General features: G+C 40.8%; 1 protein-coding gene across 1 annotated transcript in view; it reads right to left on the bottom strand.

Moving 5' to 3' along the window:
* Window positions 1–18,392, bottom strand: part of ccdc186 (coiled-coil domain-containing protein 186) — a 78,933-nt gene that overhangs the window by 21,884 nt on the left and 38,657 nt on the right. The window contains 5 exon segments of the mRNA XM_055646899.1: window positions 891–1,110; window positions 6,601–6,811; window positions 12,090–12,173; window positions 12,455–12,512; window positions 12,515–12,646. Of these exon segments, the coding sequence (XP_055502874.1) occupies window positions 891–1,110; window positions 6,601–6,811; window positions 12,090–12,173; window positions 12,455–12,512; window positions 12,515–12,646 (705 nt within the window).

The raw sequence follows: 18,392 nt of genomic DNA on the forward strand, positions 1-18,392 counted from the left end.
AATGATTCCCTAAAGCATTGGAGTCAGTTTCTTTTTTTTTTTAAACAAATACTATATTCTGGTTTCTTCCATTCACAGTCAACTTTTCCTCTCATCAATCCTAAATCATTTATCTACTGGGGCCTAACACTTATGCCTCTCAGTAACTGCATTATGTTCACAGAAATCATGATTTTCTATACCATGTTCTTCTACCCAATAACCTCATTTCATATTTTACCCCAACAAATGCCTGGCCCACTTAAAAAAATAAAATACAATTCTTTGGATATTCATACAACAGCATATACTTATTTGGAATATTCATTATATTGCATAAATGTATATTATAGTCATAGAGTCCAGAATAATCCAACACAGAATCTGGCCTTTGGCCCATCATGCCAGCTGCATGCTTGGCTGCATCAAGCACCCATTATTACACTAATACTACCCGTATCATTTTATTCTACACACGAGGAGCATTTTATAAACCTGCAAATTTTAGGATGTAACAAGAAATCAGAGTGCCTGCAGGAAGCCCATGAAGTCACATGGAGAACATGCAATCTCCAGACGGATAGCACTGGAGGTCAGGATTGAATCCGTCACGAGTTGTGAGGCAGCAGCTCTACCAGCTGCACCACTGGTCAACATCTAGTTTTCTGTATTATTCAAATTCGAAGCCAATATTTTCAATTTATTTCCTGTTTCTCAGCTATTTATTGTATATAATTCCAGAAATGACAGCCTCACAAATGAACAAAATGACAATTCTGCATAATACATCATGGAGCGCTATGCAGTTAAACTCTGTTGTGTCTTTGTAGTTCACTTCCCATGTGAATAGAATAATTGCTTGCCATTTTTGCCACAAGACCTCCACATGTAACAAACAATCCATGACGTACCTTAAGTGTTATATTCTTCAACAAAGTGTCTTCCAGTACAGCTTGCAGCTTCCTGTTTATTTCCAATAAGAGCTCCAACGTTAGACCACTGTCCGCTGGATGTGACGTGTAAAGTGAAGCCATGATTCCTCCACGTCTGCTCACCTGGGCTTTATTGAAATCAGATGCTTCTGAGGACAAGGCACCAGATTCTTCTCTCAGAACATAAGTCTGAATGATTCTGCATCAGAGAAAATATTTGCAGAAGTGATAACAAATGTTTTGTTTATTGTCAGTTTTGTAAAATTGGTTTAACAAACCCCACAAAAATTTGTGTTCCAGAAAGCTTATTCCACGGTCGACAAATGGTTCTTTAGGTGAGAGCGCCCACTCACCTCCAGTTGCCAATTCTAATTTTTATGGAAATTATGACCCGTTCCTAATTTCTCCGAATAAATGTAATCGAACAAGGCTATAAATACAATCATCTTCACAACGCTGAAACCGATTTCAACAGATAACTATCAAAATTCTTTAAAGTATCTATGATAACCTCAAATAAAATATTTCTGTTGTGTGTCTAAACACATAGCTACAATCCTATGAGATTAAGATTGCTTCGACTAATTTGCTTTAGGTATGCAAATCTCATACTATTTAAGCATTTAAGCCCCAACCACTTTTAAAATAATTTAAGATCAATCAACCCTTACATAACATTCCTCAATGCTGCAAAAATTGTTTAACCTCATAACCTTATAATGCTCATTAAAATATGGCCAATTTTTAGTTTATTTATTTTAAGATTAGTTTTAGTGAGTCAATCCACCCTCAGTATTAGACTGATATTCATAACCATGTCATATTTAGTCATTTTCCACTGAAACTGGCAAAATCTTGATTCTATTTGTTAGTTTTTCTGAGAGCTTTGACCCATCATACAGGAATATGGATACCATATTCAAATAATCCATGAATCCTCTACATGTCAATGGTCTTGAAGGGGCATCCACTGACTTTCCTATAATTGTTTCTCTGGCAAAACATTTTAAATTTATCACAATTGCTGTCATGTGTTGCTAAGCCATCCCTCAGCCTTCAAAGCAAATATTAAATATTCAGTAAGAGAATAATCACAAATGTCTTCTGAAAATCATCAATGACCTGTTCTAGACAGTCTTTGTCCACTTCCTTGTCTACTTCTCAAAGTACCTTACGATATTTTACAGCTTGATGGTTATTTCCATATACCCTTCGATAGCTATATTCTTTAAATGTTTGGTTGCTTCTGCAGGATCCTTGAAATAAACATTTTCTGAATTTCCCCATTTAGACTATTAATTTGTAAGCCCTGCAATACAAATATTTTTGTTGTCTTGACAAATACAATTCTTTAAAACCGTAGAAATATTTTTGGCACATCAGATTTGGTTAGCATTCTGAAGCTACAGGAATTTGTTAGGAATCAAGACTATAATATGATTGTATTAGGTTTGGGCTGAAGGGACAAACAAGTTCTAATGTAAACCTTGAAGGGATGAACAGATTAACAAATCACAGAAAGTTAGTGGGTAAACCAGCAAATAGCATGAAATATTGTACAAAGATCTTGTTTCATTTAACTATATATAGAGGGGAAAAAGGCTCTCAGTTAAACACCATAGCCAGTTCTGTTCCAGATGTTGACTCCTATATATCAGTGAGAACAAGCGCAGGCTCGGCGATCACTTCGCTGAATGTCTCCGCTCAGTCCGCCTAAAGTTACTGGATCTCCTGGTTGCAAAACACTTTAGCTCCCCCTCTCATTCCCACATTGACCTTTCTGTCCTGGGCCTTCTCCATTGTCAGAGTGAGACCCAGCACAAATTGGAGGAACAACACCTCATATTTCATTTGGGCAGCTTACTACCAAGCGGTATATTGACTTCTCTAACTAAGTTACCCTTGCTTTCCCTCTCTCCATCCCTCCCTATTCCCAGTTCTCCGACCAGTCTGATTTGTCCCCAATTACTTGTTATCTCTGTTTGCATTGTGGTTACCTTCTCCTAGCTAACAATAATCTATTCTACATTTTTGTTCACCACCTCCTTTGATGTCTCGTTTTCACACTTCCTTATCTCTATATCTCCCCCTCCCCTTCCACTAACTCTCAGTCTGAAGGGTCTCGACCCAAAAAGTCACCCATTCCTTCTCTCCAGAGATGCTGCCTGACCCGCTGAGTTACTCCAGCATTTTGTGTATCTTTGGATTAAACCAGCATCTGCAGTTCCTTCCTACACACTGCCTGTTTTATAATTGATGGCTAGTTCAAATTCATCATGTCAGTAAAATCTATTGCAATATTGTTTGATCTGCTTCTTTATGTGTGATGAGCTCTAATTGCTCTTCAACATGAGCTTTCCATCTGATCATGCATCAATATTACTGTCAACATTAGACGAGAAAGCAAAACAATGTAAGAGAAAAGAAAATGCCACGCAAGATGAACACAACAGATTTCAAAGTTGTCAAATAAGTAGCTCTTTGTTGGATTGTAGCATTCATGTGACAAAAGAAGGGCTAATGTCAGACAGAGGGGACTCAAGGACACCTAGCACACTTTGGCAATTACATGGACACTAAACTGAACATGTTAAAAGCCTTCGTAAGATCTATAATCACTTCATCTAGACATTTGCCCTGCGCTTGGCATTTGCAGGTCCTCAGTATTATATCGTCACAAGCTAATTTATGGAAGCTGCAGTGACTTTGACAAACACATCTAACAACTGCTTGCAATCTTAAAACAATGACCCATGCCAATGTATTGCCAGCCAAACCAAGACGACAAGTTCTCTTATCTAGTATTTACTAATCCTATCTAGTATAATGAAATGATGTTAGCATTTACCATGTCTTGTGTTTCCCTTTCCTATTCAATCATGGCAATTCACGCTAAGCCAATCACCTGATTTCTGTAGAGGTAACGTCTATTCAACTTATTACTTAATAGCTACATATTAGCATTCTCAATGATCATAACGTATTACTAAAAAGCTTCATATTAGGTTTCCTCAATGGTCAGAATTCCACTGATGGATTCAAGTGGCACAATCTTTCGTGTCAGAATCACTTTCTTCGTTACATAATACATCCATCTTGATTTGCATTTTCAATAGAAGCTTGCGTGTTCTCGTACTGATCAAATCAATGTGATTGAACATATTTCTTTAACGTTCACTGGAATTTATTTAAATCATGGTTAACACTGTTATACACCATCTATTCTGGGGTCAGACTGAACTGTATTGATTCAGTGACAAGCCATTTCCTCAGTGCAGTCCGCAAGTCTGTCTTTATCTTGTTTTTCCACTAGCTAAACTCACAGCTTGTTTCTAAGTAGGGATAAGAACTCACAGTACATCTTTGTCAAGATTCACTGCAAACAGAACACAACTTTCCCAGCCTTTTCAAAGGGTTAAATTATGATATGGTTCAGGAAATCTGGTGATGTCTACAAGGTGAGAGGGTTGAGAGGTTATCAAAATGACGTCTTCAAATTGATAAACAGACTCAATAGGCGAGTCAGAAGGAAACAATTCCTTCTGAAGAGGGAATTTGAAAAAAGGATGAATCATTTAAAATTAAAGATTTCAAGGTGGGAATGAAGTTCGTATACATTGTGTCACACCAAAGGCTGAATCTCTCCTCTCAGCAAGCGTTGGATTATAAGATGTTTCAAATTTTCAAGATCATGGGCTTATTAGATAAGAGTATCCTGGAAAATAGAAAAGACAGGCAAGATAGGCCAAGTGCGACTTGATGCAAGACAGAACATGTCCTGGGGACTGAATGGTTTACTGTTGTTGTATGTACATTTACTTAAAATACATGTTGGTCATTAAACATTAAAGATGATTATAATTCTTTGATGATTCAAACTGCTGGTAATGTATTGCACCGAAAAGCACCCTGTATGGATGCTAGTTTGTGGAGTCTTTGGATAATCTATTGAAACATGAAAGCAACCGCAAGCTTTAAATTATCTTTTTGTTTCAGATGTGTCATTTATGATGCAGAACAGCAAAACGCTCCATTAGAGGAGTGACTTAATGACTTTAATTAGAATTTTAATGGTGTTCTGAACAAATTTATTTCTATCTGTCATATACCAAACTCCATTTATCTTTGAAATTAACCAGAGCAATCTTTTTTTTTAGTGAGTCTATTACACATACTAAAATTGTAAATTTTTAAGGAGTGCCCGCTTTGTCACTCTTATTTCAACCTTCATGAATTTAACGTAAGACTGAATAAACATGAAACAAAACTGAACAAATCTTAGCTTCCAGGGGAGGTAGTTGAGACAGGTATTATAACAACATTTTAAGACATTTGGACAGATACATGGATTTAGAGGGATATGGGCCTAATGCAAGCAGGTGGGACTAGTGTAGACGTGGCATCTTGGCCAGCATACCCATGTTGGGCCAAATGGCCTGTTTCCGTATTGTATGACACTATTACTCTAAATGCTAATTTATGTCTGACATATATGAAGAAAATGCTATGGGTTCTGCATAACATTCCATTTCTATTTCATAACAGCCATGCAATTTAAAAATGTTGACAGGAAACCAAAGCATTTGTCTTCTGAAAACACACACAACCTCATACAAATGTATTCATTTTTAAAAGAAAACAAAATGTTGGTCAGGATGTATAATGATCATGTTAAGACACAGCAACTTTCTATCCACTTTGTATCAAATTATGGATTACAACAGAGAGTGACGTTAACTTTTTTTGCAAATATGTACCAAACAGCACCAACATTTCATCATGAAAGTAGACACTTTCGTCCAACCCATCCTTGGAAATGCTTTCAGTCTTTGCAAAAATTCTAATTCTCGCACCGTTCTAAGTCATGTATCATTTTATTCTCTCATCTTTAGAGTATTTCTTAAATGAATAGTTATAAAAAAGTTGCTCGTTAACTGTAATTAAAAAATATAGCATCTGCTAGAAATCTGAATTTTTAAAAAAGGCTGTAAATACTAAGCAAGCCGAACAGCGTGTATATTGAGAGGTCCAGAGGTTATTAGCCTGAAACATTAACCTTCTGTGATTGTAACCCTGATGCATATTAGCTCCTGGATGTTTCCTCCGCATTTGATACATCAAGAGTGTTTTATTGTCATATGTCCAAGATAGGACAATTAAATTCTTCAATCAGTATCCTCATCTCTGATTCATCATTTGGTTGATTGTGACCTGAAAATTCCTAAGTATGGAGTACTTAATGGTTAAATGATTTTGTCTGAAGGGTCACAACACAAAATGTCACCTGACAATGTTCACCAGAGAACTGCCTGACCCACTCCAGCACTTTATGCCTTTTTTGTAAATCGGCATCTGTAGTTCCTGGTTTCTAAATTATTTGAAGTCAATTTCAATGTAACTCAATTTGACAAAACAGAAAACAACAATATTTCAAAAAAAAAAAAAAGAAATTGAAAAAGGGAAGCAGTAGACGAGACAAATTATAATAAAAGGAAAACCAAGATTAAAGAATCCGACGATTTCCACAGCGGTCAAAAAAATGGAGACCTGACAAAATTAAACTACTTTTCATAGACCCTTATTAGCCATCGGGAATAATTTCCAAAGTGAAAACTTCTTAATTTGACCTCGTATTTTAGGTAAAATAGATGAAAAAACAAAGGCTTCAATGATTCTATTATGAACTCACCGAGTTTTCTTTCGTATTTCCTCCACTAACTGTTTGATATGATCCTCCATGAATTCAATTTTTTCATTCTTACGTGCATGAGCTTTCTGTAGGCGAACAATACGTTCTATTAATATGGTCTTGTCCACTTCTGGAAAATTATCTGCTTGCACGGAACGGCCAGTATTCTCTGGAGACCTCTCCTCTTTATTGCATCGAGCATCTAGAGAACCTAGAATGGAATACAGAGAAGTTTTTGGAGTTTAAGAAGAAAGCAATTCACATGGACACATTAAACAGAATGATATTATCTATCAGAGTTAATTTCACCTAACCCTAATCCCATCTACCCCATCACCTGCAAAATCTTCTCCAAATCAGGTATCTTTATCATCACTGAGTCTACATCTTCAAACTCCATTTCCAAAAGCATTATTGGTGTACCTTTACCGGAAGGACTGCAGTAGTTCAGGGCAATGGCTCACCATCATTTTATAAAGGGCAATTCAAAATTCAAGATCCCCTGAGCTGGGATTGGGGGAAACTTGGCATGTAGAGGATAATTGTCATTATCAACATTCATAAACAGATTCTTTGGAACAATTAACAGTGGAGATGAATTTAAAAAAAAATGCTGGAAACATTACGCAGGTCAGGTAACTGTGGAAAGAAATATAGTAAATATTTTCAGTCAAAAACCCTTCATCAGAACCAAGAGAAAGAGAAAGCAAGTTAAAGTTCCAGAGAAGGTGGTAGGAGGGGTGTATTGGACAACTGTAATATCTCTGATAAGGCGAGGCCTAAGTTGTCATGTGAATAAGTTGCCAAGTTCGTCAGTGACCAGACCGACACTCGCCATAGGGTGAACTCAAGATATATTTTATTTACAGTGGTAAAAAAGTCCAGGACTGCATGGTGACGCTGTCCCTTGCCGTCAGGGCGCATGTGCGGTAATGCTAGTGATTTCAGGCTTGCCCGGCAACACAGTCCTGGTCTTTGAGCAGGAGGCGTGGCGATGTCAGGCTTCTCCCTGCAGTTTACCCTTGAATGGAGGTAGTGGCGGTCTCAGGTTTATCCTGGCCGCTCAGCTTTGGGCTTGAAGAAGCAGCGCTGGCAGTTTTAGGATTATCCTGGTGGCTCAGTCTTTGCCTCTGTGTATGTGCGAGAGAGAAAGTGTGAGCGAGTGAGTGTGCGTGGGCACAGTCCCTCATTGTTTGTAGGCAACAAGAGTCACTGGTGTCTCCGGCTTGCCCCAGCCACTCAGTCTTAGCCTCGGTAGTGGTGCTGGCTTCTAGGGCATCTTCTCAGCAGCCCAGTCTTTACCACACAGTGGCATCGGTGTTCTCAGGTTTACCCCAGAGGCTCAGTCTTCCTCGAATCTGCGACAGGGACACACAGATATACGCCTATCTGTACCACACTTCCACAGTTATCAAATGTGTTTTCATTCCCTCTATATGCTACATCTGCTCATGCTGATTACCTTAACTTGATTATTTTTATTTATGGTGCATGTGTATTTCTGGAAGGGCTGATTTTTTTTTTAATTGCTTTTCTCCGATTATCAAGAAGTTGGTGAGTCATCATGAATTCCTATAAATATATAACGAGGTGACTCCCAAATTGCTGTTACGCAAGGAGAGTACAGTAAAACTCCAATAATCCGGTATCCAATTGTTCTGATATCCCAATCGATCAGCATACTATTTCTCGCGTTCCCTTTGAACTCACCGGACTCTGCGTCCTATGTTCTTTTTAAACTCACCAGGTTCACTGGGCAATTTATTATACTTCTGTGTAACATCTAAAAAAAATGAATTCAAAGTGGGGTATTAATAGGAGTAATATCTAATAGTTTGGAAAATTTGCTAGTCCAGCACTACCAGATTATTGGAGTTTTACTGTAATTTGGATTATTTAAAGGTAAGGCAAGGTACATCTAAGTCAGAGTGATGTGAATTTAAAAGAGTAGTTAGATAAAAGATGCACTTATTCCTTTCAGATGTCATATTTTGGGAGATGTTATCAAAGTCATCTTGAGGAATTGCTACAGTGGATATGGTATGGATAGTTGTCATAACTTACTGACAGTAATGCTTTACTGGGAATGCATTAAGTGCTTCCTGGAGTTGCTATTTGGTAATCGAAAAATATTGCATCATAGTTACAATTTATAGATGGCAAAAAGGCTTTGAGGAAATCAGCAGATATACCCTCGTGGAATACCAAGTGACGAAGAGATTGAAACCTGGAATGTTGACTCTGTTTCTCTCTTGACTTACTGAGTGTTTTCAGCATTTTTGCTTTTATTACAAAATAGCATGTTTCTGATTGTCCTGTGACTACAATATTCATTTGGCAGACTTTCTGGACACTTTTTTCCTTTCTAGAAACCGTACTAAAACGGCTTAGCTTGAGATGTATCTAGTCATGATGCATAAATCGCCAGTCTATGGATGTTGCTGTGACCCAATTTAGACGGCATTTGGAGCCTCACACTGACATCTCACCCACTACTGACCAAAAAACGGAATTACATTTCTTAAAGATTAGAAAAAAGCTGGAAAGAAGAGACTAGGCTAAATATTTCACAGGAAGATTGTATGAAACACACATGTGCAATCTTACTTCAATTGAAGTGTTTCAAATGATATGCCAGTCAAATGAAGGCAGTCACTTGCAATTATGATGTCTCTTTATTTTCAGAACCCAATCGTACAATAGTCAGATTACAGTTATCACATATGGGTGTTTCCGTAAATAGTGAAACTGAAGGTCTCCAAACTTCCAGGTTATTTTCCTGTTTTTTAATTTAATATATCCATTGTTTCATATCCTGTATTTTATATAGTATAGATCATGGTGTATAGCCAAAATATTGAGATGAAGCAAAAATACATAAATCGCTTTTTACAAAGAAAAATATCAGATATGTCCCTATGTTTTCTTGCCTATTTTTGTGACTTTTTCAAGCAGGATTTCATCAAATCCTTAGGCTAATTTATACCAGAAAGATTACATTAATTTTGCAATTTAATAACTATAAGCCAAATTCTGATTATGCTTATGAGTTTTATCATTTATCACCCGATAAGATGGTTTTCTGATGCCCCAAGTTTCTGAAGTTGAACTTGAGTAACAGTGTCCATTTGGTCACATGTGAAATGTGGGAATTAAAAGCAAACTGTTTTTAATAATTATTGTTTCTCTTTTTATTGTTTATGTTTTGTGTTTAGATTTTCCATTGAAATACTTAATAATGAATAAAATTTAAAATCATGAAATAAAAATCTAGTATGCTTACGTATTTTAGCGATGTCTCATTCTGTTGTCCCTCCCATTGTCTAACGTTATCAATGCTATTATGGGTTTTTTTGCATTAATCGTGATTATTTTTTAAAATTCAAACAACGCGATTATAATGACCATGTCGTGGGTTAGTTGCTGACATTTTGTCAGGGAGCTTAGAAATCAGTAAGTGTCCCATATCTTATAAATAATTTTTTCCCCTCAAATTTTGAAAGTGTTACATTTTGATCAATTTTGATCACAAATAAGCTCAAAGGGATCATAGCTAGGCCCATTTTTAATGCCCTGGTATGTCTTTTATGATTTAATAACTTTCATACTTGGCCACCCATGTCACAGGTTGGTATTTAAGAAGGAACTGCAGATGCTGGAAAATCGAAGGTACACAAAAATGCTGGAGAAACTCAGTAGGTGCAGCAGCATCTACGGAGCGAAGGAAATAGGCAACGTTTTGTGCCGAAACCCTTCTTCAGACTGAAACCCTTCTTCAGACTGAAACCCTTCTTCAGACTGAAACCCTTCTTCAGACTTCAGGTTGGTACCCTTATTTACGGAAACACCCACATCCAAAACTCAGGGAACTTGAAATCAGCACTCACTTCTGCAACTGGATCCTCGACTTCCTGACCAACAGACCACAATCAGTGAGGATAGGTGACAAATCATCCTCTACAAAAATCCTCAACACTGGTGCCCTGCAGGGATGCGTTCCCAGCCCTCTTCTTTACTCCTTATACACTCACAACTGTGCAGTCAAATACCAATCCAACTCAATTTACAAATTCTCAGAGGACACCACAATTGTGGGCCATGTATCAATTGTGGGCCAAATAATGACGTGACAGAGTAGAGGAAGGAGTTCGAGAACCTTGTAACCTGGTGCCAGACAACAACCTTTCCCTCAATGTCAGCAAGACAAAGGAGTTTGTGATTGACTTCAGGAAGCGAGACAGTACGCATACCCTGGTATACATTAGACAATACGTGCAGGAGTAGGCCATTTGGCCCTTCGAGCCAGCATCACCATTCAATGCGATCATGGCTGATCATCCCCAATCAGTACCCCGTTCCTGCCTTCTCCCCATATCCCCCGACTCCGCTATCTTTAGGAGCTCTCTCTTGAAAGTATCCAGAGAACTGGCCTCCACCGCCCTCTGAGGCAGAGAATTCCACAGACTCACAACTCTCTGTGAGAAAAAGTATTTCCTCGTCTCCGTTCTAAATGGCTTACCCCTTATTCTTAAATTGTGGTCCCTGGTTCTGGACTCCACCAACATCAGGAACATGTTTCCAGCCTCTAGCATGTCCAAACCCTTAACAATCTTATATGTTTCAATAAGATTCCCTCTCATCCTTCTAAACTCCAGAGTGTACAAGCCCAGCTGCTCCATACTATCAGCATTGACCGCGATGAAGGAGAATTGATTGAAAGCTTCGATTTTTTAAAGAGTAAATATCACCAGCAACTTATCCTGGACCAGCCAAATCGAAGTAATAGCCAAGGAAGCACATCAATGTCACTACTTCCTAAGAAGGCTTAAGAAGTTTGGCACGTTCCCAACATCTTTCACCAACTTCTACAGATGCGCCGCAGAAAGCAATTTATCAGAATGCATCACAGCATGATTTGGGAACAGCTTCATCCAAGGCCGCAAGAAATTGTAGAGTTATGGACTTAGCCCAGACCATCGCATAAACTAACCTCCCTTCCATCAACTACACTTTACGCATCTACACTTAACGCTGCCTCGGCAAGGCCCCTACCATAATCAATGACGTGTCTCACCCCGGAGTACAGAAGTATGAAAACACATATCTCCAGATTCAGGGACAGTTACTTCCCAGTTGTTACCAATCAACTAAACCATCCTATCACCAACTAGAGAGCGGTCCTGACCTACCATCTACCTCATTGTAGACCCTCAGGCTATCATTAATTGGACTTTACTGGACTTTATCTTGCACAAACGTTATTCCCTTTATCCTGTGTCTGTACACAGGACAGCTTGATTGTAATCATGTGTTGTCTTTCCACTCACTGGAGAGCATGCAATAAAATAGCTTTTCACTGTACCTTGGTACACATGACAATAGTAATAATCTAAACTGGCACCGGTTAGAAATATTGCATTACTATATTTCTATAAATAACTATTTTGTCGTTTAAATTGAGGTAATGAGGTATTTACTTTTTTGTTTACCTGATGAACTTGAACGACTTCCCATGCTGCTCGCCTCTTTGCTATCACAATTTCCATTTTCCATTTGTTCCAATCGTCGGCGTACTGGAAAAAATCCACACAAGGTGTCAATATTACAGTTCTTGTCTTGATCTCAAAGTACATTAACAGCGTGACAATCTGTTTTCTTCCTGAATTATTATTTTTTAAACAGTTAAAACATGCACTTATTGCCTTCAGTGCAGTCAAAAATAATTGCGATAAATCTATCTCTAAAAAATTCAATATGCATGGTGAAGGTCATAGTAATTATACAAAACCAACACATTTTACAATCACTAATATTTGTAACCAGATATTGTATTGTCAGAATAGTTCCCACGCACCTTGTTGAAGCTGTTTTGTGAGGTCCTTAATGTTAGTTGCTTTTTTTCGTTTCTGTGTGTGGCGAGCTCATCTTTAAGCTCCTCCACTTGTAAAGTCAGCCTACTCACGTCCTTTTGTTCAGTGATCACTTCATTCTGCAAAGTTTTCATATCCTCTTGTCGTAGTTGTTGTTCTTTTTGCAAACTGTTCACCTGTGCACAAAAACAAATCAAAGATAACTGATGCTGAGCTGCTAGTGGTTGAATCGTACAATTTCTGCCATTAATACCAAAGTGAATAAGGTCAGCTTATCAGCTTTTCTTTTCAAAAGTTGCTAATCAAAATTATCTTTTTTTTTAAACCCATTTTTATATTAAAGCACCAATAGAAGTTGTGTGCTAATGGACAAGTAGTAACATACTTCTTTTTGTACCAATTTCATTGTATTAATCAGAGTAATTTTTTTTGCCTTTAGTCTCCTGGGTAAATTTTCCATTTGTTGTTAATCTTATCCTCGCTTTAGTGATAACAAACAACCAGTTTGGATATTAAGGTAGTAGAACTTTAAATAAATTAAATTACAAGTAGACTCCACATCCAATGGATTTTGAGGGAAAATTTATATTCAAAGCTACAAAACACAAGCTCACTCCACACCCCCCACACCCCCGTGACAGGACCCATGACCTTTTCCATTACCATATCAGGCAGGACATGTGTACTTTTTTTTACCTCAATGCTGCCTCTGGTTCTAATTGCCTTGTGGTGCCTGCTAGTTACTGACCCTTTTGCCACTGGAAAGGGGTTCCCCTTATCTATATTACTAAAAGTCTGTTCTTGACCGGTTTTGGCTTTCTGTGCTGTGATTTCCGAGAGTACGCTGCCACCCACGGCCGTCATTTTTGGCCACCTCGCTCAGAGCCCCCCTCTGCCGCATGTGTGCCGAGGATCTTTCCCGTCGATGAAAATTGACAGAGATATTAATGTTTTTACAAAATTCCCCATTCTCTCTGCTGCCCCTGCTGGAGGGAGGGGGAGGGACTATAAAACCAGGAAGTGGTGTGCCTCAATCAGTCTCTGCAAGTGGTGTGCCTCAATCAGAGCTCTGAATGACACTGACAAATGTCTACAGCACTGTGAGTACCCTTAATTTGGTTTGAAAATATGGTTAGAGGTAAAAAAAACACTGCCTGCAAATGGTTGTTTGTGTTTGGGTTGATGTAAAAAGGCACTCTCTCTCCTCCCCCCCCCCTCCTCCTCTCCCCCCCCCCCCCCCCCCTCTCCTCTCCCCCCCCCCCCCCCCCCCTGCCCCCCCCCCCCCCCCCCCCCCCTCCCCCCCCCCCTCCCCCCCCCCCCCCTCCCCCCCCCCCCCTCTCCCCCCCCCCCCCCCCCCTCTCCCCCCCCCCCCTCCCCCCCTCTCTCCCTCCCTCCCTCCCCTCCCTCCCTCCTCCCCCCCCTCTCCCCCCCCTCTCCTCTCCCCCCCTCCCCCCCCTCCTCCTCTCCCCCCTCCCCCTCCCTCTCCTCTCCCCCCCCTCCTCTCCCTCTCCCCCCCTCCCTCCTCCCTCCCCCCCCCTCCTCCTCTTTCCCCCCCTCTTTCCCCCCCCCTCTCCTCCCCCCCCTCTCCCCTCTTCCCCCCTCCTCTCCCCCCTCCCCCCCCCCCTTCCCTCTTTTTTTCCCCTCCCCTCCCCCCACCATCCCTCCCCTAAACCCCCCTCCCCTCTTCCCTCCACCCTCCCTCCACCTCCCTGCTCCCCACCTCACACCCCCGCCCCTCATCTCACCCCCCTCTTAGCACTCCCCTCTCCCCCCTTTCCTTCCTCTCTTCTCCCCCCCCCCTCTCTCTCTCTTCCCCCTCCTCCCCTCCATTAGCGTGAGTGCAGGGGGGTAGTGGTAGTTAGTGTGTGACGCTGCATGCCGCCTCCCCCCCCCCCCCCACAACCGCATGCTGGGGGAACAGACCCAACGGGTCTGCACTTGGTCTAGTCTATATTACTAAATCTCTGTTCTTGACTGCTTTTGGCCGCCTGTGCTGCGATTTCCGAGAGAACGCCGCCACCTACCGCCGTCATTTTTAGCCACCTTGCTCAGAGCCCCCATCCGCCGCATGTGTGCTGAGGATTTTTCCCGTCGATGAAAAATTACAGAGATATTAATGTTTTTTTTACAAAATTCCCCATTCTCTCTGCTGCCCCTGCTGGAGGGAGGGGTGGGACTATAAAACCAGGAAGTGGTGTGTCTCAATCAGTCTCTCATCAAGATGGAGGTCACTCTGAGCTTCGAATGACACTGAATAAATGCTTACACAGCTGTGAGTACCCTTAATGTGGTTTGAAAATGAAAAGATGGTTAGTTTGAAGTAAAAAAGCACTGCCTGCAAATGGTTGTTTGGGGGGTTTGGGTTGAAGTAAAAAGGCACTCTTTCTCTCTCCACTCCTCTCTCTCCCCCCCACCCCCCCCCCCCTCTCTCCTCTCCCCCTCTCCTCTCTCCCCCCTCCCCCTGTGTCTCTCTCTCTCTCCCCTCTTTTCCCCTCCTCCCCTCCCCACTGTCCCTCCCCAAAACCTCCCTACCCTCCACACACCCCTATCCCCTTCCCTCCACCCTCCCTCACCTCACCCCTCTCAGCACGCTCTCTCCTCCCCCTCTCTCTCTCTCCCCCTCTCTCTCGCCCCTCTCTCCTCCCCCCCCCCCACTCACCCCCTCTCCCCTCCATCCCCCCCCCCCACCCTCTCTCCCTCCCCAAACCCCCCCACCCCTCCACACCTCTCCCCCACCCTCCCTGCTCCCCACCTCTATCCCCCCTCCCCCATCTCTCCCCCCCTCCCCCCTTTCTCTCCCCTCCATCCCCTCCCCTACCCTCCCCTCCCACACCCCCTGCCCTCCACCCTCCCTCCCCCTCCCTGCTCCCCACCTCTCCCTCCCCCTCACTCTCACCCTCTCTCTCTCCTCCCCCACCTTTCCCCCGTCACCCACCCTTCCTCTTCTCCTCCTCTCCACCCCCCTCTCCCTCTTGCCCCTCTCTCTGTGTTTCTGTCTCTCTCTCTGTCTCTGCCCCTTCTCTCTCTGCCCTCACTCTCTACCACCCCCCCCCCCCCCCCTCTCTAGGTGTGACTGCAAGTTGGGGGCTATGCGTCAGTAGATAGGGTGGTTATGGGATAAAAGGAGCAAATTAATAATATGAATATAATATCAAGGGGGGTAATTAGCATGAGTGCGGGGGGGGGGGTAGTTAGTATGTGTGATGCTGCATGCCGCCTCCCCCCCACAACCGCACGTTGGGGGAACAGACCCAACGGGTCTGCACTTGGTCTAGTTTACTTCATAAAATCCTTTGTAACAATGGACGTCTTTTACAAATTCTAATTTCATGCCAACGATTTTATCTTCAAATCAATGTAATCCTTGCTGACCTTTGGTGCAAACAAAAGGGAAGAGTGAGTCACTTTCTTGACCAACAACAGTCTTTGTGATGATGATATTTTCGCAGTGCTGCTGAGGGGAAGTGTCAACCACAATGACCCAACCACAATGAAGGATGAGGAATATCAGGGTTGTGGTGACTTGGAGAAGAATCTAGAGGTGACATTCTCATGCACAGATACCCTTGGCCTTCTTGGTGGTAACAATTCCAAGTTTGGGAATGCTGTTGTGGGTGGGCAAGTAGTTGCAACCCTTTTATATATCAGACACATAACTTTAGTCAAACACTGCTGGCATACAACATTGAAACACCAACTCTGGGAAAAGACAATATCTAGAAAATGCAGGAAAATAATACCTGAGACAATGCATAGTCTTTCTTATTTGTTTATTTTCTATCAGCATATCTGCAACCTCATATTTGTTTATTTTTTATCTGGACCCTTGTATGGTCAGCCCCAGATCTTACATGTTGAATCAATGTCTGTATGGCTTAAAGTTACTCCGTGCCATGCTGTGTTTTGGCAGAGAGCTAGTATAGATAATTGCACCTTGTGATTTCAAACCCCATCAATACATTCGATGGAAGTGTTATTTTCCTTTAGCTATTTAAATGTCAATGTGTTAACACGTGGAACTGCTTTCAAAACATCACAGGACTTGTGTATGTTTACTTGGAAGATGTATGGCTGGAAGGGCCAAATGGCCTACTCCTGCACCTATTGTCTATGTATGCATCTATGTACAAAGGAGAGGGTCTTAGTGATATCTGGGAAGTTCATGCCCCCTTGCAGAAGGCAATGAGTTAATGTAAAAGGTCAAAGAACACATTGTATAAAGTGAGCTTGTGTTCCCTACAGTTTGGAAGATTGATGGCTCATAATAATAATTAGTGGCTTAACATGTATAATTACATCAGTGAAGTAATCCAGAACAAGAGTTCACAAATCTTAAGATCAGAGCATGTCACTGATAGGAAAGAAATGGGGAATCATCTTACAGCATATATTAATCTCAATTGTACATCTGATCAACATGCTTCCATATCAATCATCTTTTGTTATCATATTGGATAAACATACCAATCAAAATAAGAACTTCCTGCTTATTGGCGAAGTTATCTATTTTTTTTTTTTTTTAAAGTATTTATTTTTGCTATGTTTGTAGATACTTGAAATTACATTTGCTATATAGTTGACAAGCAGCTGCAGGCAACATCTCTTACCAAACACCTTTTCAAAAATAGCAAAAGGATTTGTGCAAAACAGTTTGTGATCCACTACTATCTTTGTTTTTTTATAACCCAAGATATTTTTAACAACTGCGTTAACATTTTCTCAGTATGGCCTTATCTTTACAGTTCCAGAAATTGTGCGAGTGGTCTGCCTCCGTATTCCTGCACAGACTCCAACACTGTTGTTGGACAGCAAGTTGTCTGCTTTTTATTTTGGGTGCTATAAAAAAGCAAGTTAGATTCTTCCAGTAAAATTCTCTCCATACTAGTGAGTTTGTGGATGTGCATTGTGTTTCACACATTTGATACCACTCATCTTCTGTTATTTGAATTTTTAATTCTGCTTACCATTTTGTTTTTATGTAGAGCGTTGATTCTCCCTCGCTTCCCACCAGAGCTTGGTCGAAAGCAGAGATGACCCAAGACCCCTTCTGTTTGTATGCATCCACAATCACCTTGATCACATTATTTCAAGTTTCATCTAGTTCTGGCCTTATCTCTTTTGTAAAGTAGTCTCTTAATTGCAAGTATCTAAATAGATTTTTGTATTCGAGACCATACTTTGAAGCTCAAAAACTCGCTATTTTGGTCTTTTGTGCCCATTCTTTGAATCTTGAATCAAACACCCCTGGCTTAAACTTTGAGTCATATGCAAACCACTTCAATGCGCGAACCCCTCTTTTTAATTTGTATTTTTCCAATATAACATTCCATATTTCTAACGTAAATGCTACTATTGGATCCGTAGCATGTCTCAAAATGTCTCTTTGCCCCTCTCAGATATTTGTCTCCCAGCAAAATCTGGATCTGATAACCCTGTATCTCCCTTTCCATTTCTTTCCATCGAGATTCATATTCAGATCTACACCAACAGGCCAGAGGTCTGAGTTGAACTGCCTAAAAGTATTTCCTCAGATTTGGTAAAGCCATTCCACCCTTGTTTTTCAGCAGTTGAAGTGTTGTTAGTTTTATTCTTGTTTTTTTGCTATTCCAAATGAATCTAGAGATCATCTTATCCCAGGCTATGAATTTGTCTCGGGGAACATTAATTGGGAGAGATTGGAATAAATATAGTAGTTTAGGTAGGATATTCATTTTTACCGTTTGTATTCTGGTACTGAAGTCTAAAGGAAGGGTAGACCACCTTTCAAAATCCTTTTTGATGTTTTCTTCAATTTGTTATTATTAGTTTCAAACATGTTGGAAAGTGTTTTGGTTATGGTTACACCAAGATACTCCATCGTTTTAGAATTCCATTTCAAATTATATGCGTCTCTGATTTGTTGGAATGGAGAATAATTGAATG

The sequence above is a fragment of the Leucoraja erinacea genome, chromosome 15 (genome assembly GCF_028641065.1).
Source record: "Leucoraja erinacea ecotype New England chromosome 15, Leri_hhj_1, whole genome shotgun sequence".
In the NCBI taxonomy this organism is placed as follows: domain Eukaryota; kingdom Metazoa; phylum Chordata; class Chondrichthyes; order Rajiformes; family Rajidae; genus Leucoraja; species Leucoraja erinaceus.